This window comes from Notothenia rossii (assembly GCF_949606895.1).
Source record: "Notothenia rossii genome assembly, chromosome: 5".
In the NCBI taxonomy this organism is placed as follows: domain Eukaryota; kingdom Metazoa; phylum Chordata; class Actinopteri; order Perciformes; family Nototheniidae; genus Notothenia; species Notothenia rossii.
In genome coordinates, this window is record NC_136903.1 from 14,316,838 (window position 1) to 14,338,021 (window position 21,184).

The 21,184-nt window shown below is 41.0% G+C and overlaps 1 protein-coding gene across 9 annotated transcripts in view; it reads right to left on the reverse strand.

The window, feature by feature from the left end:
- tjp1b (tight junction protein 1b) overlaps positions 1–21,184 on the reverse strand; it is a 54,438-nt gene that overhangs the window by 10,295 nt on the left and 22,959 nt on the right. For 5 of the 9 annotated variants that reach the window (XM_079684061.1, XM_079684060.1, XM_079684059.1 and 2 more), the window contains 15 exons: positions 11,367–11,423; positions 10,733–10,857; positions 10,530–10,632; positions 9,389–9,704; positions 8,618–8,724; positions 7,826–7,994; positions 7,579–7,723; positions 5,156–5,292; positions 3,582–3,687; positions 2,815–2,965; positions 2,112–2,220; positions 1,801–2,020; positions 416–600; positions 235–330; positions 58–140 (listed from right to left, as the gene is read on the reverse strand). In XM_079684061.1, the coding sequence (XP_079540187.1) occupies positions 58–140; positions 235–330; positions 416–600; positions 1,801–2,020; positions 2,112–2,220; positions 2,815–2,965; positions 3,582–3,687; positions 5,156–5,292; positions 7,579–7,723; positions 7,826–7,994; positions 8,618–8,724; positions 9,389–9,704; positions 10,530–10,632; positions 10,733–10,857; positions 11,367–11,423 (2,109 nt within the window). Of the gene's footprint in view, positions 1–57; positions 141–234; positions 331–415; positions 601–1,800; positions 2,021–2,111; positions 2,221–2,814; positions 2,966–3,581; positions 3,688–5,155; positions 5,293–7,578; positions 7,724–7,825; positions 7,995–8,617; positions 8,725–9,388; positions 9,705–10,529; positions 10,633–10,732; positions 10,858–11,366; positions 11,424–18,464; positions 18,483–21,184 lie in introns of those variants that run through there. The other 4 variants (XM_079684064.1, XM_079684065.1, XM_079684058.1 and 1 more) reach the window with 2 other exon arrangements.

Genomic DNA, 21,184 nt, shown 5'->3' on the forward strand with positions numbered 1-21,184 from the left:
CAATCAAATCAAAGCTATGATATTGATGCATTTCATATGTCGAGGAGGCCTACTCACTCTGTCAATTATCTGCTTGATGGTGTGAAGACGAATGATTCCTGAACTGCGTTGGTCTGTTCCTGCATCTCTCGGTTCACTCTCTGAAAACAAGGTTGAAGAGATTTAAGAAAGTTACTCAAAGTCAGTTGATGTTATACATATAATGTATGTGCAGTATAATGCATGCAAACATACTGGCAAGCTCAAAAAGATCGGGCTCTTCTCTCGCGACTTTTTCTCGGGCAACATCAGCGATCGGGCCAAATATCACCACAGGTCTCAGGAAACCAGCTGCACAGAAATATTAAAATATGAACAGACTGATCTATAGTTTCAAGTTGACATATAGGCCATTGGACATTGATAAATTCCTCACCCTCTCTCAGAACGACCCTTTCATAAGCCGGGAACTTTGTTTGGACTGGCTGTGAGGAGAGGTCTTCCCGGCTCTTCCTCAGGTTCCTCTTGGAGCTGCGAAGACCACGAAACCTCCAGAAGTCGGCCCTGTCGCCCCCTGCTGTTTTAGGGAGAGTGTACTGCACACTGGACAGCTGCTCCGCTCTGTTGACAAACACATGTATTGTAACAAAAGCTAATGTATGTGTCATACAATTGCCACAGGTAACGTCAACACTGCAATTAACCAAATACACTAGATGGCAATGATAATATTAACATGTTTATCATAAATAGGGTAAATTACTGACTGGTGTAGGGCTGTATGACTACGTTTGTTTTTTTAATGTTAAAGCATTTTTAGACTGCAGTCAAAAATTAGGGCTTTGAAGAATAAACGCCAACAAATATGTATTGCAGTAGATTCAATTAAGTCTAAAAATTACAACACATCATGTTCATTTTTTTATATACTTGACTGACAATGCTGTTTTTCACACAAGGTGTTACCAATCCTACACAAACTCAACTGGAATCTAATTCTGCCCTTTTGATAATATTTATAACATAAGTATACCCTTATCTTTATCTGCAACTGTACAGAAATAGCGGGCTTATAAAGAACAGATGAAAAAAAAAAGAAGATAATGCTGCATTCAAATGTTGAATTATAATTCAATAACCGCATAATGAATGAGTCTTTCAACCAGGGGTGTCGAACTCAATTTCATCTCGGGCCACATTAGCATCATGGTTGCACTCAAAGGGCCAGTTTTATATATAAGACTATATAAAAACACATATATAAATATTTAATATATATAAAATAATGTATTATATTACATCATTGCCTCTACATTGGATTATTATCGGATAACTTCATAATTAACTACGTCTGAAAGCAGAAGTCTAAGGCAAATAATTGCAAGCCTCTTCAGTGAGAATTTGACAAAATGATTAAAAAAGAAAAGCTAAAAATTCAAAAATAAAATTAAAAGACATTTTAAAAAAACAAAAGTGACATTTTGAGAAAAAAGCAGATTCTGAGCAAAAGGCAAATTCTAAGAAGAAATTAATATTTTGAAGAAAAAAGGCAAATTTGAGATGCATTGTGGGACATGTAGTTTATGGGCAACGTGCTTCTGTAAATCGGCATGTAACCGTATAATAAACATATTATATTCTTAGCACGCTCTAGTGGGGCCACAGAAAATGAAGTCACGGGCCGGATTTGGCCCCTGGGCCTTGAGTTTGACACCTCTGCTTTAAACTATTTGGTGCAGCCTACATGCACATCACTGTTTGAGATAATTAACAAACGATTCAAACTAAAGCTCATAAACACGTCTGTCTGGACGCCCCTACCTGTTTTTGTTGGGGATGATCCCCCTCTCCACCTCTTGGTGGTTCTTTCCGATGCGAATAGCAAGCCAGGAGCCCAGCTTCCCGTTGTAGAGGGTGTCCACCACACGAAACACCTCTCCCTTGTTGAAACTCAACCCATACGGAGATTCCTTCTCATACTCAAAGTGCGTCCGGATGTAGAAGGAGTCACCGACATCTGACTCAACGATCCGTCTGTACACTGAACAGAATAAATCGAGTCAAAAACCTCTGGCCGCTGTGACCAACAACCCAGTCATCTCTCGCCTCATCTCCTTACTCACTTCACTTACCATCTTTCTTCTTCTGGGCTAGAATAGTGACCTCTTCACCCTTAGGAAGGTCAAGGAGGAACAGCACCGCCTCCTCTCGGATTATGTTTGCAAAATCTACATTATTTACCTGGAATTTAGGAAAACAGAGGTTACTGAATGAAGCTTTCCTCAGAACAGTGTCACTGGTGTGTAGTGCTAAGTGAAGAAGTAGCTTCATTGTTCAAAGGAGGTGTGAATCTCTAAGTTGATAAAGGTTTACATAGGTCTTCCTGTTCTCAGTATTGCCTAGGTAACTGCAGGTTTTACTGCACTGCAAGAACTCAAACTATTCCTCTTTTTCCCTTTTTACTTTTAGAAAGGAGGAGGAGGTACAAACGGCAAGATATATGGCTTTAAGGAAATGGGACAAACACAGCTAGAGGAAACAGTTTTTTTTGTGTGTGCTCCCTCTGGGTCATTGCTAAGAGACCGGCCTGAAGGTACAGGAATTTCTAAGCACCCAGTGTTTTAAACCATGAATATAAAAAGGGAAAAGCTTGCACAGAGGATGCATACCCCATCAAACAGGCTGTTTACTGACACTATAGGGTGTAGGAGAGGAACATAGAAATAGTTTTTGACATTTCAATCTCAATTTAACAACACCTTCATTCACAAACAACCACTTGATTTCAGGCGGTCAGGTCATACCCTTGCTTTGTTAAATCATAAATTATCTCACCCTGAGAATTTGGTCGCCCTCCTCCAGGCCCTCCTTAGCAGCTGGGCTATCCTCCAGCACGCCGGCTACGAAGATGCCCACGTCGTTCCCCCCCGCCAGACGCAGCCCCACACTCTCCCCCTTCTTAAACTTCACCAGCTTCATACTTGGTCTGAGGAAAAGGGATGAAGACAATACTTAAGCTTATTTATTTCAACATGACACTATTTGCTGGCATTTCCCTCTTTTCAATGTAAACCTCCATTTATGTCATCGTTGAGTGACTCTTGGATGCCCTCCAGATTTCTCTTTTGTTGACTTGATTTAGTCTTTAGTGAGCGTACAGAAGCAAAGATGTAAAATTGTTCTGTCGAAAGAGAGGGAAACATTCCTACAGGGCATTTGAATATCATTTAACAGTTTTGCTGTAGACAGAAGTAGCCACAGTAAACCGTTTCTCTCACGCACAAACATTGTGCATCCAGCCATAATAAAAGCTGCTTATTCAACTTGCCAACAAACCCGTGTGTGCAGAAAAACACATTTCTTAACAGCATTGAACTCTATGCCTTGGGCAGCCAAAATGCTTTGTGCAGACAACTGAGGGAGCATTTAGGAAACCGAAAGGGCTGCTCCAAGATGTGTGCTGTGGTTTGCCCTGCAGCCACGATTCCTTCCTCACAATTGCCTTTTTGTATTAAGTCAACAGAGGCTGAAGGAAGGAGGCACTCACAAATGCCACATATCAGGAGACTTTAATGGTTACCATATTATACTGTTAACATTACCGTAGGATGCCATCGTCATGGGTAGCGCTTGGCACGGGGGCATCAGAGGGGCTGACTGGCAGGTCAACATCTGGCTGTCCGGGCTGAGCATACACAGGCTTTGGCTCTGAATACAAAATAAAACACACACTTCATTTATCACTGCAGACAGATGATAAACATGTTAAACTGCACCAAACATGCTTAAAACAAAAGATACTCCTTGAAACACAGTTGAAAGAATACTGCAGACACACATGTTAAAGTCAGAACAAGTGCATTAATGAAGTGTTTGAAGCAGTCAGTGTTATCACACAGACGCTTGCACACAAATCCACTGGAGGCACAGAGTGTCCTGAGCGCGGAGGTCGAACAGAAAGGCAGCAGAGTGCTGCAGGCTGAGAGGAACGTCAGACTCGATCAACTCATACGGTCTATTTTCCCTTGGCTCCAGGCGGACTCAGCCAGGCTCAGCAGGCGATTGGATCCAACTTTTATTTTTCTCTAGTCGTGCTTTTAAAAAGGGCAAAAATGACTGGTTCAAACAAGACTTCATTTTATAAGGAAATAAAGAAATGTTCTGCTGCTCATGAAGGACAGGGAGAACCAGCTACATGTTGTATTTGCTCACAAGTCACAAGGTACAATACAGAATGTAAGGATGTACTGACTCGTCTATGAGTTAATTATTTACAATATCCCCTTGTTTCTTTATCCTAAGGCTTTTTATCACCTCTGTCAACTTTAATAAGTTACTTGGAGTGAGTTCTAATGATATGGTGCAAGATGTACAGGAAACAACAGTTTATAATTGTTCGTTTTTTTATCAACCTCTTTTTTTTGTGAACACCAGTGCATGTTGATCTGTTCTCAGTTAGTGTTGACTGGGATTTATGCAGTCTTGTCATGGAAAAAAAGGTAATTGATAGAGATGTGCCGATCCGATCACGTGATCGGGGATCGGAGCCGATCACGTGATTTTCAAAAGATCGGAATCGGGACAAAAAATCGGGGATCGGGATTTTTTTTTCTTTTCAAATACTTTTTTTTTCTTTTGTATTCAATGTTCCAAAACAAAAATGACCATGTTCAAGTCTTAAAGTCATCCTGAGGCCTTAGTTTTGGTTTCAAATTACACAACATCATGTATGTGTTGCTTCTTTGGGGCTTGTTTTCATAGACCTGGTTGCTCATTTCTCTCAAATCTGGCAACAGAGTGGGCAGGGCGCAGTGTCTAATTGTAGCAGTAAGCTAACGAGTACTGAAAGCTTTATTTTGTTTTGATCCAATGCTGCACAACTGAACTGATCCAATGCTGCTGTGAAAAAAAGAAGCTATATCCATGTTGGATAGAATATCCAATTTAAATAAAAAAATAACCTTAAGGGACAACTTGAATGCTTTTTTTCTTTTTTTTCTCTTAATGCATTGCATAAAGATCGGATCGGGAAAAATCGGTATCGGCAAATTGTCAAAATCAAATGATCGGAATCGGATCGGGAGCCAAAAAAGGTGATCGGGACATAATTGACAAACATATTTCGTTCAAGTACACAAACGAATCACGTTTAAATGCAGATTCCTCTCTCACGGACCTGGGAGTGGAGGAAGTTGTTTCTCCTCTCGAGCAGCGGCCGCCTCCTTGGGTTTGGGCAGAGGAACCTCCTCCGGGAGCTTCACTGGGGTTGAAGACGGCTTCGAGATTCGTTCGTCATCACGACTTCTGTGACTGCTACAGAAATAGATGTTTTTGTACAATTTATCTTTAGAAAAGGAATATGTGAGATTATAAATAGTGTATTCTGCAGATGTAGAGCTCGGAGGCAGGAGGAGAACTTTAAGGCTACATCTCGACTACAAGCAACAAAACTAAAGCCGAACACCACTCAACACAAAACCTGAGATGAGTTCAATTCTCTCCTGACTGCAGTGGACACGCACTAGCTGAGAAAGAGAAATATTATGTTAGTCTTGAAGGTCACTACTTTGTCAGTTCACTCTTGTATGCTCTGTTTTACAGCAGCTTATTGTTAGCATTTCACTGTTTGGCTTTGGCAGTAAACCAGCACAGGTTTGACTTTGATGCCAGTTAATAAATAAAAAACAGTCAGGCTGCGTAAACTGTAACTCACAGTGACCTCGGCCAATTGCGTGAGAGTAAATTGTGACAGAATTTTCCCGTGTTTTGATAAATGCAGAGTTTCCCGATGTGTTTCAAAAGATAAATCAGACGGGAAATGAAGTAAGCAGAGCAGGATCTGAGGCTCTCACCTCCTGCTGGCACAACTTCACTGGCAAAACACTGCTTTTATTGTGATTAGGTAACAATCCGATTTGAACCGGCTGCAGAGCGACACATCTCTTTTCAAACCCCTCCAGGAGGAGGCCCTACTTTTAACGGCCAACTTCCTGAACTGAAAGAAAAGGTCACAGGTCACTGATCCACGTTCAAATAAATAATAACATCCTGTCCTAACTAATCCTTCCTGTTCATTAACATACTCGCTCCAGTAGTTGAATGTGTCATAAATGATTCATCAACAACATATTCATAAATGTGAACGGTGCCCAAAAATACAATCTTTTCAACCAAATGTGGCCAGACATCCACAGATATAAAGAGAATCCTACAAAAGCAAAGCCACATGGAAAAGGGATGACAGTTGACACTAATAGCAGCTGACGGGCTTTTGTTCCTCTCCTGTTGGAGCCATGTTGTCTTTGTGCCAAACGTGTGGTTTGCCTACCAAAACATTAAGAGGCACGAGGATCCTATGACACTTCCACCGGACTCTATCATCTCAAGTCAAAACAAGACAGCGCCCTGAATAATTGATGATGAAAATTATCCGCATTATTATGAAGTAACGTCTTCCTGTTGGAGACACCTTTACCAAACATTTCTGGCAAGAAAATCTGTTAAATCTGTGACTCTGAAACCCCCTCAACTAAAACTAGATCTACATGTCTATTAATCTACATTCATTATATCCAGGATTTACTACCAACACTATAGCTAACTACTCACACCGAGTTATGGTGACAAACTTACGGTATTCTCCAGCTGTTAAGGGAATACAAAGGGCAGACAAATCAAAGTGTTGGTGAGACTGTCCTTTTGCTAATACAGTTCCCTTTGGTTGGCATACACCATCATCTGAAAGACTTTTCCAGGTACCACATTAAACAGAGGATGTTAAAATCTAAACACAAAGTAATTTAGGTTAAGCTCTGTACTTTTACACTAAGCAGACCATCATTTTGACCAAGGTTGTCTCTCTTTGCAGCTTAGCGGCTGACTTTTATTTTGCTCGGGTCAATAAGCAGTGTGAAAGGGGAACCACTCTGGTGCTCTATTGAGTTTAAATGAAGAATTAATGAGGTTCTTTTAAACAAGGTTACAGTCACAGAAGTGCTGAATGGGCTGATGGCTTTTATTAACCCAAACATAAAATCGAAGGTCCTTCACAACAACAAAAAAAACAAAGAAGCCTTCTTAATAAACGTTGACAGGTAAAAGCACAAACACAATGACAAAATAATAATATAGCTGACTATAACTACACAAACCATTCATTATTAATAAAATATTAATTAATGAGCCAATTATTTCCTCAACTAATCATTTAGTTTCAAATTGGTCAGAAATGTGTTTCAGCTCTACCTTCGAATATGACATTTTTTAATTGATCACACGATAGGTCTTTGCTGTTATTAATATCGTTTTGTTAATATTACATCTCTGGTGGTAACAAATCACATTGCGTGTTTTCTTAACGCTTTGATGCCAGATTATGCATTTTCTTCACTTTTTGTGATTTATTTTTGGTTGAAATCCTAATTATTGTTGCTGCTGTGATGCTACTGTTTTATGAGCAAACAAGAGACAGATGGTGGCAAAAATAAAGAAGCAAAACTAAAATGACAGATTATGATTCATCACAGTTTTTGTTTCCTCCGTTACAGCCAAGAGACTGAAATATAAATATATATTAATGTATGTTTGTATGGATTTTACCTGCCGTTGCTGATCTGTGGAGGCGAGTGTCGGGCGTGGTCTGAGGGTTCAGATCTTCGGTCTGGAGAGCGCGAGCGGCTGCTACGATGTCTGTCATGCGATCGATTGGAATGGTCGGATGCCAGCGAATGGATATCTGAAATGTCTGATCAAACAAAAGAGACACTGCTCAACGACTGAAATACACACGGAAACACTGGCTTTTGAGCCGATCCTCATTCCTGCCCAACACTAACGCCACTCTCACCGTCTCTGTCCGAGGCGTTGGCTGAAGCGAGGCTGTCATCGAGGTCAGGGATGTTCAGCAGGGTCGCCCTGTCGTCCCTCTGAACCACCATTTTTAGTTTGCCCTTTGACCTTTCTATCAGCTTCTTGGCGTCTATCAAGGAGAGGTTCTCTGTCACTGTGCCGTTAATCTGTGGGAGTCAGAGAAAGAAGCTATTAGCCATGACATGTCAAAGATATACAAAATAAGAGAGATCAAATGAAGACTTCCTAGTTTCACATTTGAATGCAATAAAATGGTGATATAAGAAGTTTAGCTTGAGTTACAAATGTATTGTGTGAAAGGTACACTGATTTGTCGGGATTAAATCAATGTGTAAGATCAAATATGGGCTGTAGAACATTTGTAATTCTTTACTTTTATCTTTTGATTAAGCTCTCATTTCTTGAAACATGAAATAAGATCACATGTGTCAGAAGGCTGGATGTGAGAAACGATTGGTTCAGGAGAGCTACAGTTCAAAAATAACCTAGAGAACAGAAAAATCCACTTGATACGTTCTCCAAAATGTGAAAGCACTGAGCTACATCAAGCAGGTCAAGCTGCAGCTACACTGTTAGTGCTGTTATGCAACATTAGATTGGGAAAATAAATATAAGAAATAAAAAGCACAGCGACTAGAACAGCAGTAACTGTACAAGTAACAATAGAAAAATCCATAAAATAATGTTATTTGAATTTTTTTTCTTCATGTTCAACATCCTATGATCTCTCCATGTCAAATGTTGATCATGCTTCCTGGTACTTCCTCACCTTCAGTACCACGTCTCCCTCCTGGATGTTGCCGTCCCTGGCGGCCAGGCTCTCGGGGGAAATGTCCTTGACAAAGATGTGGCTGGCCAGGCGGAGGCCATACTCTGCTTACAAAGTGAACGACAGCAACAAAGAGCATGTTAGCACAGAGTTCACGTGACCACACCGCACTGCCTGCACTTCACTGTCAAGCCGCTGCTCCCGCTGGGATTAACAGTACTGATTAAAGAAGATTAATTGCTCTTTTACTTAGATTTACTTGAGGGGACTTGGATTTTGCAAGTTGTGTTTACTATGGCAGTTGACCAAGGCTGATTTGGAGGTCTTATTCTCTCCTTAAAGCCGGGCTCTAACAGTGGGGTTAATAAAAGAGAAGGTGACTTCCTTGATTACTTCAGAAAATCTTCTTTTATTTTAATTTGTAATTATTTGTTTATTTTTTATTAACATTTTTGTCTTTATTTCAGTTTATTTTTTTTATTTTTCTTGTTTTATTTCCCCCCATTGCACTTGTTTAGTAACAAACAATACCATCTGATTATTCTCCCTTTTTATTTATTGTTAATGAGCTCTGTAACTCAATAGGTTGTTAAAGGGGTGTGGGAATGTGCTGCATATATCATTACTTTGTGAATTTGAACTGAATGTACGTGCCTTGTATCACTTGCTTTTGTGGAAAAAAACGGAGAAATCAATTAAGATATCTAAAAAGAAAAAAAAAGAAAATCTTCTTTGTGCCCTCCTTTTCATCCCCGACTTTGTGAGCCTCACCTTCATTTTTGCGGGATTTGACAAGTGTGACCTTGGCGGGGCGGGGGGGCAGGTTGTGTGAGCGGCGGTCTGAGCGTGGGGAGATGCTCCTCTCCCGCGAGCCGCTGCGTTCCCGTTCCCTGTCCCTCCGCCCGCTGCCACGCCCGCTGCGCCTGCTAATAGCCCCGCCCACAGCGCTGTAAGCCCCGCTGCGTCCGCTCCGCGTCTCGTATATCTCTTCGTCGTAGCTGTCCTCCTCCTCGTCATGCTCTGACATCGTTTCCCTCTCCCCCAGGCGGCCCATGGGGACATGCACCTTCCTCTTTCGCCTGATTGTCTGGAAATACGATACGACATCAGTTACAGGAATATGAAATCAATCACTCTCTTATCATGCACTTTCTCCTACTAGGCAATTCTGGAATATAAAGGAAATGTCTTAATAGAGTGCCACAGTGACGCGTCCTAAAACCCGGAAGTAAGCTTCTCCCGGTTCCTTCGCCAAAAAGCAATGAGATTTCTCCGTAGGATTTTTTAAAAATATCTGGAAATAAGGTCTGTGCTCGACACAAATTTAAGAGATAAATCACGTTTTGTTCTACGACATTAAATACATCAGCAGTGACCTCACTGGTGATTTATGAAGAGTTTACGTGTCTGAAAAACGATGGTTGTTAACAAGTGGCTGAATAGGACTACAGAAATTGTCGAGGCCGTTGTACGTCATCACACCGAACACGTAAACACTCCCGCTCCCTGCAAACTGTTAAAACAAACGCTTCAACTTGTGCAATTTTGAATCTGTATTTTTGAATATGGATCTTAAGTTGGCGTGACGTTGAAGCAGCTGCTGTAGTACGTTTATAGCATAACGTTAAGCGACTAGATTTATGATTCGAAAATTATAAAAGTAGGGTAGACATGTGGAGATTATCCGGCTGAACAAAACGCGATCCGTCTCTTAAATGTGTGTCAACCACAGACCTTATTTCCAGTTATTTTCCAAAATCCTATGGAGAAATTGCATTCCTTTTTTGTCGAAGGAACCGGAGGAAGCTTACTTCCGGGCTTTAGGACGCGTCACTGTGGCACTCTATAGCATGCATGGTAACATACATTAACCAAATCAAAAAGGAATTCAAAGTAGGATGTTGACACTTACAATTTTGGCAATTTTCCCACTCTTGCGAAGCTGCTGGACTGCGTATGCATGCTCCACGTTGTCCATGGAGACAGCATTGACCATAACGACTCTGTCATTTTCCCTAGAGAGAGGACACAAAGACAGGCATCATGCCGGAGTCCTTCTGCAGCAGGAAGTGTAATTCAATACTGATAAATGTCAATAATAGAACAACATCTTACTGCAGCAGGCCTTCTGCTGGACCTCCTTTCAGAACATCCGAGATGACAATGGAGGTCTCGCCACTCTGAAAATGAGGGTTATCCCGACCTCCTGATATGGCTATCCCGAAGCCAAACCCTGGTGCCTGCATGCAGAGAGACAAAGATTAGGATGTTGATGTGTGGAACAAAATACTATGAATCAGAATCAGAATACCTTTATTGGTGCATGCATGATATAAATACTGTAGGTCTGAATACCGACAGACAGACAGACGGACAGAGCTAAGTGAAATAGTCGACTGGCATATTCCACTTTTTTTTTTAAACGGTACAAAAATATACATTATTACGAAACATACTCCACATATTATTCGTTCACAGCCAGCTAAGTTTTGTCAGCAAAAACATGCACAAAATGCAGTTTTGGTGTATTTGTGTACGCTTCATAGACAAAAAACATGAACAGAAAAAGCTCTGATGTCTGCTTTGTCTGTTCCACCTGAATCTGTTCACACAGTAAGCACACTTAGAGGATGCTGAGGAAGGAAGCACAGATAGCAGAAACAGGCAGAGCACAGAGATACTGGGAGCAGGAGGAGTTTGAACAAAGACAGATGTAGAGAACATCTGAGGGCGGAAGGCAGATACGTACCCTGTGTAGTGTTACTGTGTGCTGTTCCCAAATGACAGTCTCCTCCATTGCGGCGCTCTGGAAGACAGAGATAAAGCACAGCGTGATTAACAAGAGACGGCCTTTTGTCTCCTGACAAAGGGACACAGAGGGTCGGTCATGTGACCTGACACTTCCCTCGAGTTAACACCAAACAGGTTCAAAGTCATTCAACATTTTCAATACAGCTGACAATATATCAATGTAACACTTATCCAAAGGACAAACCTATTGTTTTCTCTCAAGACATTGGTTGAATGACAGAGAGTTAATTGGAAACCATCATATCATTGATTACTGGTAATGATGTTTTGAGCAAAAATGGCAAAACATAATTGGTTGAAGCTTCTCAAATGTAAATATTTCCTGTTTTTTTTTAAAGTCTTCTATCATGGAAAGCTGCATATCTTTGGGATTTGGGCTATTGGTTAATAATGTATCGGAACTAACAATGATTTTCATTATTGATTAATCTATAGACCCTTTCCCCCCCCCCCCCCCCCCCCCCGTCAAGAAAACAATTCGAGCTCATTTGCTCCTTAATGGATTTTCACAGCAGCATTGCAGCACAACTGTGACTTTAACCTTTATCTCTATGTCTGTAGCATGGTCCATCAGGAGCTTCTCCATGTGAAGAATGTGGATGTGATGAGCACAATCTAGCTAATTGCCTCCATAATGTGTACGCTATGTACAGTAAGTGCACTTTTGCAGTATAATTATGCTTATCTTGGATTGAGGGAAAAGAGGCTTTTTTTAAATGATTTGCATCACTGCACTGCAAAGAAAGGAATGGAAGGAATACTATTTGACTGCACTGTCAAATATAGAGAGCACGCACTGAAACAATAAACGGACTAGTATCGTACACATTTTAAAAGACAAATCATATAATTTGACAGGTAAGCCCATTTCCACTTCATTCCCTTTACTGAGTTAAGAGTTTCTATTAAGAGAGAGGCAGTCTCAGTGTTTCTGGCCTCGTCACATGCGAAATCTAATAAGGATGGGAGCTGTCACATCCACTATACACATACAGCACTGCACCCAGCAGGTTATTGAGTTTGTTTCAAGTTTAACACTGTTACCTATTTACAGTGATACAGATAGCACTGTGCTGTGCTTGGTTTTATCTGCAGTACACTCACACGTTACCAAACAGACCACACACCGTCAACATCCTCTCCACTAAAGTAGACCCACAGTGAGAGGTGCCATGTTTACACTGAATACAATCACACAACAATACATACTCTATATGCATTACTTTAATGCACACGATGTTCATACTGGTTACTGCACATATTTCTTGTTTCATATTTGATATCCCATAATTCATTCATAGCATTCTAGTTCCATGTAAATTACTGCTTTATTTTATTGCTATTTAACTATATTTTATTACGGTGTCCGTAAAATATTTGTTGTTTTATATTAGATTTCTTCAAGTCAAATTCCTCGTATGTGTGAACCTACCTGGCAATAAAGCTGTTTCTGATTCTGATTGATTAAACCCTGCTAGGTACAATGAGGTCACACTGACAGTCTTTGAATTAAAGCACAGCCTCCGTTACATGAACGCCAAAGAGGATGACATGAAGGTCGCCTCCTTCAGCTGTTGGGTCAACAGTGTCCTCTGCATCCCACTTCTTATCCTATCTCTCCTTTTATATCATTTCACCTCCACCACAATCTCACGACACATTAGACATTCAATGACTGCGTATAAAATACTAGCAGGCCCATTGCTCTGGGGGAAATTACAACCCACATCACAGCAACTTAATGCAATGAACCCCATTTGTCATGTGAATTGATCCGACGAGTGCGACCTTAAATGGGTGAGACTGTCGCACATTTCCCTCCTGCTTTGCCGGTAATTTCTCTGACACCTCCAACACTTCCAGGACTCGTTGGGAAGAGTGATCTCATGTTGCGGCACATTAAAGTGCAATGAGAGTTGAGCGGAGGGAGATGAACGTTACATTAAAGGCAGCATCACTTCTAGTGCTCGAACTCTCAGCTGACAACATTTTAGTAGTAGTAGTAATTTATTTTGGTCCTTACTGAGATTATTTTATTCCTTATTTTCCAAAATGAATGCATAAAAAGATTATAAACAACAATAAATATTGGCATCAAGGGGTAGGCTAAAGGTTTTTAGAATATATTCCTAATGGGCAACCCTTTCACTACTAGGTTAACAGAAAAAGTTGCTTTTTCAGCCATTTCATACAAATGGAAAAACATATCTCGTGTCGTGTGTTTACAATTCCATTATCAACATTGTTCTTACATTTGTTAATCAAACGTCTTGTTAGCAGCTTCAAACCCCAAACATCGAACGTTGAAGATAAATCTGCACATCACCATAACAATGTGGTAAAGTAGGGCCAACCAGTTCAAGTGAATACGAGTCACAGGCAAATGGAAACACTTTTCAGGGAGATAATGTCTTCAACGTGGGCTATCTTTAGCAACGTCAATGTATGGTAGAAAAGTCTAAGGATGTAATTTAGCTGGCTGCTGCCGTCCTGTTTATTGTTTGACCCCCCAGACCCTTCAGCACGTCGCCCTCATGTCTGTCTCGACCTATCGGCTAAGTGCCAAGTGTTAGCCCGTGTCTGGATACAGGTGACTGAATGCATCGGCACAAGTGGCCCCGGACGTTTGGAGCTTTGGCAGCAACAGTCTCAAACTCCTCAAGCAGCCTATGGTTGGATTCACACAAGGAGGGGGGGGGGGGACAAAAGTTTGCACAGGGAAACCCCCCCTGGCTTTTTATATTGAATACACTTCCTCACTTCCGAGAGAAAAAAAAGACATCTGAATATTAACAAGACGGCTGAAAACAGGGGCAGGAAGTTTTGTATTCGGGGGAAGAAGATTTATACCCGTATCTTCTTCATCAGCGCTGTGGAAACGCTGATGCAGAGAACTCCCACATTTCCTCTACATTTAAAGATGGTGTGCCACTGAACTGCAAAGTTATGAGAGGTGCTGGTTTCCAGTTGACATTCCTACTTCCTGACATTCTTTATTAGCATTTATGCAGCGCACACACAAACGTATAAAGTTTTGTGTTGCAGCCGGGTTGTGAGAAATGTGTTGTTGGGAAATATGATTAGAGAATGCAAACTTTCTGATCCAATACAAATACATCTCCATACAATTAATGGAATGTTAAATCCCAAATGAGGCAAAACAGAAGGAAGTGGAAAATAAATTAAAACTAAACAGAATTTTAGGAAGGGAAAACAGAACACCCACACACACACCTTTCACTTTGAAGGGATGTCATTTTGCTTTCTCCTCCAGCAGAGCTTGTTGCTCTGGTAACAGAGGGGGAACAGTGTGGTGTTGTTCGAGTGGCCTGACATTTTCAGGCCGTGTCTGAAGGTTCCTCTCAAATGTGTGTGGGAGGTTTAAAAAAAAGACGGCTGAATTAATTTAAAACAAAAGTTTTGTTTCGCATTTTAAATAAGCACTCTTTATTAGTTACTAAATGTGTATCCTAACACATTCAACACAAAAGGCTCCATGGCCTCAAAAGTACTGATATCTGTACTGTAGGAATTAACAAAGATACATGACTGGCAGCACAATCAAATCAAAATACTATACACACATGGCATTTTGTCTTCAACCCTACAACCAATCCAACACTTTATTGCCCTATTCAGAGCCAGGGACACTAATCTCAAAAGTCAAGTAAACAACATAAAAGCCAGCGTTTGAGTCCACTCTGCACTGCTCTGTGTACAGTTTGTACTGAAGTCGTGTCAGCATCCAGAGACTGATGAGTTTTTGTGGCCCTGCTGTGTACGCCCTTTATGGCCACAAAGTCCCGGTGCCAACAGAAGCTTCATGCCACAAGCCAGAGCCAGGGCTGGCAGCCGCTGCTCAGTGGAGACGCACCATGTTGGTTGGGTCATGCTTGGGGGATTACAACCAGGGAACTTTGGAGCCAGCACTACAACACAGATGGATCACACAGCTGAGGGCAGAGAGGACAGGAAAGCTGTGGTCAAAAATGGACTTTGTGGACTCAATACACAGACTGTTAATGACACAATTCCTCAATAAACCCATACAGATGGGCTTTATTGCTCAGCAGAACAAACTATTAAAGCATGTCTGTCAAAGAAACCCTCTCACATCAGCAGTTTAAACCACTAATTACCTCATGAATCAAATTAGGGCCGCAACTAATGATTGTGTTCCATAATGGTAGAGTAGAAATGATTGTGGAGATGATTAGGCTATTTATTTCTAGACTGAAATTTGATCAGAAACTACTCTGATAAAGTATAACTTATTTTCCCTTGAGTTTGATGTTTTTAGCAAAACTTGCAAAAGCTCACTGGTTCAAGTTCTTTGTTTTCTCGAATGGGTTTTGCACTCTTGGTTTGAAATGATACTGTATTTTGATTGTTACTTTCATTATATTTAGATGTGCAAACCATTGTCTTGCTTTAACATTAAGTCCATAACATGTTAATGGTGAACAAATGCAGATCACATTTACCCAAAGTCCTCATTGACAAAGTATTGTTTTGTTCCGACCAACAATCCAAAACCCCAAAATATTCAGTTTATAGTTACCGTACACAAATCAGAGAAGGTTAGCAAATAGTCACATTGGAAAAGCTGCAACCAAATAACTGTTGGAATATTTGCCTTAAAAATGGCTAAAGTACACAAATGATTTAACTGTGTACTGCAAAATACAAAAGGTTATTCCTAAATGAATCCAGATACTGATCATTTCAACTGTATCTTTGTCAAATATGGCCAAACTGGTATTTGGTACCTGGTAATAGGCAGTCAGTTATTCAAAGTAATCTATAAGGCACTGATTTCAAATGAAGCAATGACAAAAACAAGTAGTTGTGTGACCTGGCAGGACCATTTCAATCAATCGCAATCAAATAATACCTGCTGTTTGGCGACTATTGGCAAGTCTACCAGCCACTTTGGCAGCATACTTGTCTTTTGACAGTTCTTTTCAATTGCAGATTTGGCTGTTAAAACAGTAAAGGGAGCTGATCTTTGGGATCGCATTGCAAGCTAGCCTCACATCTCTTTCATCCGTCTCCAGATTTCTGTACTGTAGCTAATACAAACACATAGAAACAGATGACCCTCAGAAACTAACTAATGTATCCAACTGCTTTGATATATTACAAGTAGGGATTAATGCATATGTGGCGTGAGGTAAACATCTGCACCAAAAGAAAGTAGAAGAATATCTCAACCTGGAGAGGGAAATCTTTTATGTACAGTGAGTCATCACAATACCCAACACGACCCCAGAAGAGGGAAGCTAAGGTAGTGTTTCATTTTGTATTCACTTTGGAGTTTCATTAAAATTAAAGAGAGCTGGCTCCCCAACTCTCTATTCAGCAGAAAAACGAAATCGTTTTCTTCCGAAAAGGGAGCTGAGGCACTATGGTGGGGTGCTCAACTCTCTGACAGAGAATAAATGTAGTGCTGTAGCATGGTTTAGGGGTGAGGCAGAACCGTATTCAATTTTGACCGCTCTGGGACAAGAGTAGCTAAAAATAGCTTTCATTAATTCTGCCGTTGTGATGCTGCAACAGAGAGGTTTAAGGGAAATGTGCAGCATGAACACTGGAGTACGTTTATACATCTCATGTTGAATTAAACGCCACAGACTGACTGAAACAAATGATGCAGTGCAGCATAGAGAAACCATTTACTTTCTCTATTTGTTGGATTTGTCTGTGAGGCCTGAGGAGAACAAAGGGACGTCGATCACTTTCACAAAGCCTTTACAGTGCCAGTGCAGGGCAGATATGGAAATACAGGAAGCTGGGATATTATATAGATAACTGTATTTTACAAACAGTGGGACTGAATAACATTTTCAAGTACTCAATGTTGCGGTTTAGCTCAAACAAAATCAACTTAAGAAGATAACTTGTAGAAAGTTTAAACCGTGGTAATGGCAGGGTTTTCCAGAAGTTATTAAAGACTTTAGTGCACGTACTCCCTCTAGAAAATCTTAAAATGTAATGTATCATTTAAATTAAGCAACTGTTAGAGCCATTTTCCTTTTGTTATTATTGTCTGAATGTTAGGCTTAATAATAATATAAATGAGATTCAACTCTTAATTAATCAGGTCTTTTTGTGAGTCACACTATGGTTTTAAAATGTATTCATTTAAGGCTCACTTATTTGTTAGGAAATGTGCGTCAGTGTCACGTGCATGGCTGTATGCCTATATATGGTAGGTTGATAGGACACAGCTGAGGTTGATGAGACGGGGAAACGGAAAAGTCTTTTGTTCTTTTGGAGACTGTGATTTAGTATGAAGCGAAGAAATGTGTCCTGCTGTTTATGCCGTCTGGACTAACGCTTAAAGCTCATCTGACTCAACCGCGTTCTCCGCTATTTTGTTTGGAAACAAAGAGAAAAAAAAACACGAGAAAGAGAAACCACAACCCCGATAGAGGTGGCTATTAAGACAAGGATTAAAACGCCACCACAGCAGCTATGCAACACATTGCTTACTCAAAACAAGGATACTTTTAGGACAGTATGGAAGTGGCACTGCGGCCAAATACAGAAAACAACAGGATCACACTCCACTGTGGCTGCTGGCAGTGAAGCAGCAAACAAGTAGAATGAGATGATTGATCACTTCAGGAATTGAAAACGATGTGCTGGGGAGTGCTGACAACTGCTAAAACTCCCCTAAAACATATTCAGATGCTAATGAGGGCCCATGCCTAGCACCAGTCGGGGGTCCCCTGAGAGAGAAGTGACACTCTGCACATACAACATGGTTAGACACTGTGCTGTGGATCCTCTAATGGGGAGCAGATAGTGGGAGGGATGCAGCAAAGCATGCGTGATAGGAAGGTTAACGGATGAAACCTATTACCTCTGACATCAAACTGAATTACAAACCATTACAGCCATCAAAGACACACACGTGCATTATTTAACAGCATCAGTAAAGCAGACTTCTACCTAATTTCCTTTCATCTTTTTGATTCGTTGCTTAAATATTCAGATAAATCCTGATGCATTGAGGATCAGACGTACTTACACGAGTTCATCCTGGTGACTACAGAACACAAACAGAAGCGACTCCTCGGTTAATCCAGCAGGAGATTCCTGCAGACGAACATCAGCAGCAGCAGCCTCAGTGTTTAACCGCACCAATCAGTGCTCGCAGGAACCTGCCCCCGCCTTTCTTTCCTTTCTCTTTCCTTGGCTCGGAAACAACTGAAATTACGACCACAGGTGAGGGATTAACAAACACAACCCGAAGCGATACCCTAAAGCTTCCTCTGCTCTGCAAACCTCTGTGTCCTCTCCCAACATCATTTTCTTCAAAATGTTTTCCTCGCTCCAACTCTCCCCTTAAACGCTCATGGGATCGGAGCAAATCCCCTCTGGCTTGGCAGCGATCTGTGTAGGATCTGCAGTTCCGCTACAGCATGGGACTCCTCTCTACTAGCATCCATCCGCAGTGTAAACTGCTGTATCGGACTTAACCCCTGAGGCGCCGTGTTGAGCCGGAGCAGGAATCATCCAACCTCTTTGCATGTGGGACATTAATACGCCCCTCCACCCCCAGGTGTGCTGCATTGCATGCATACATTATGCTCAGCATGTCAGTGACATCCCATCGAGGATTACTGTCCGTCAAAATGACAGTTAATCATATACAACACACAAGGAGGACATGCTTCCTAAACCCCAACTACACCAACACTAATACATATGACCTCCAACACAAACAGGTTGCTAATAAAGCAATTAAATGAACAACCAAAGTGAAAAGTGAGGATGAGATAAAAAGAGGCACATGTGACTTGTGTAACAATCCAGGTACAATGAGGAAGGACATTCTGAGGATTATACGATCTGTAGGGCAACACAATACTGCATGTTTCTCAGGACAGCTTTAATGTGAGCAGAGCTAATAGTTATTTTGTTCTTTTATCTTTCAAATTAGTACAAGATGTTAAACTGTTCTACAGGAGAATAAGCTCAACAGCTTGCATTTAATATCCCCTCCAGCAACTGTTCACTACTTTATAGACCCCATCCCAATGTGGAATGGTGTTTGTTGTGTGAACTTCAGGAGCTTTATTCGGAAAAAGCTTACTGCAGTGCAGTTTAGACCAAAACAGAAAACAAGCCAAGAGCATTGCTCCCTCCAGTGGGAAACATCTTGGTTATTATCAAACAGTATTTAGTGGAAACACTTAGACAAAGTTTCAGGAGTGTTTATATTGGTATCATCTTACCCCGTTACTGTGAAGATGTCTGTTTCTATAGAGTGAGTGGCATACTGCATGGCTGGCTGCACAAGATTGTGAATTCACCCTGAGGCAACTCCAAGCATATGCAGTATGTGCCAACAGCATTCGTACCGAGGCGCCGCCTGTTGTCCATGAAGAACTACATTTTCCTTCACCACCATAACAAAATACATGAGTTGATATTTGAGGCTGGGCCGTCCTTATCTTTACAATTTGTCCCAGGTCGCGCTGAGACCGGTGAGAGCAAGACAAGAAAAACGAATGCACATCGTAGTCGGTGAGCAACATTTTACTGCCCGCCTCATATTAATGCCCGACATGATCGGAAGGTTACAAAGCCGCTCAGGGCGCCTTAGTTTGACATTAAACTATAAACTATCCACTCAACCTCATGCACTTAAACATCCCTTACTGCCTGTAATACACTGATTGCTCCTCATCATATTCCTGACATTTATGAGGCTGTTATTACAGTTTATTAAAACTTTATGTAAGGGCATGATTTGCATACCCTGTCATTCAGTCCTCCAGCATGGAGGTAAACCAGCAAGGACCACCAACAAGACCGCAGTGTGCTGAGAAGGTGTTTACATGTTGTTGTTACACATGTTGTTGTAAAAGACAAAATGCTTCACAGTGAAAATATGCAACAAACACACAAATTGAAATGAAAGGTAGATAAATAGATAAGAAATAACCCAAAATAAACCATTCTGGTCTGCCAACCTGTTATAGAATGTCACAAAAAGAACCATCAAGGTTGATTTGAACACAAATAGGTTGTTTTCTTTTTCCAAACATTTAGCCCAGATTCATCATTAAGGTAGAACGTGGCTCTAACACCAAATCAAGGCCAGTGGGTCATGACATCCCCTTATCAGTCGGGATAATGATTGAGTTGGACAAGCCTGAAAGACACCCAATCACAGCTGGCTAAAGAAACAAGTTACATCCCACAGAGCGGAGCCTGAGAGTTGTGACAGATTCCACACATAGTTTGCTTTCTCCACCACCTTCTCCCTATCAGCCTCCAAATGAATTATTTCTACATCAAGCTGAAGTGGCATGTAGGGAACTCAAGCTGCTAAACGCTTCAAGTCAGAAGCTAAGCCTCTACTACGTCTTCTTTTAATACCACATGCCTGAATACCGAATGCAAAGGTGTGAGATTACGATCTGTGAAATAAATAAATATGCTCATTCCTTCTCATCTCTTTTCCAGCACATTTATTTAATTATCAAGAACCTCAAAAATAAATGTAGTCCAGAAAACTGGAGTTTCTATCCAAGCTTCAAAGATCTGCTACCATTGCACACATGTTAATGTTTATGTAAAGGTCTAATGTTTGTCTGGAGTGGCAAAATATGTGCAGGATGAGTCCAATAGGCAGTCCATCGGACCAAACGGCAAACACTGTCTTGCAGAAATTGTCTTGAAAACACAGATACCTAATAAAAAAACAATCAAAGCTGCTTTGAAAAATACACAATGTCG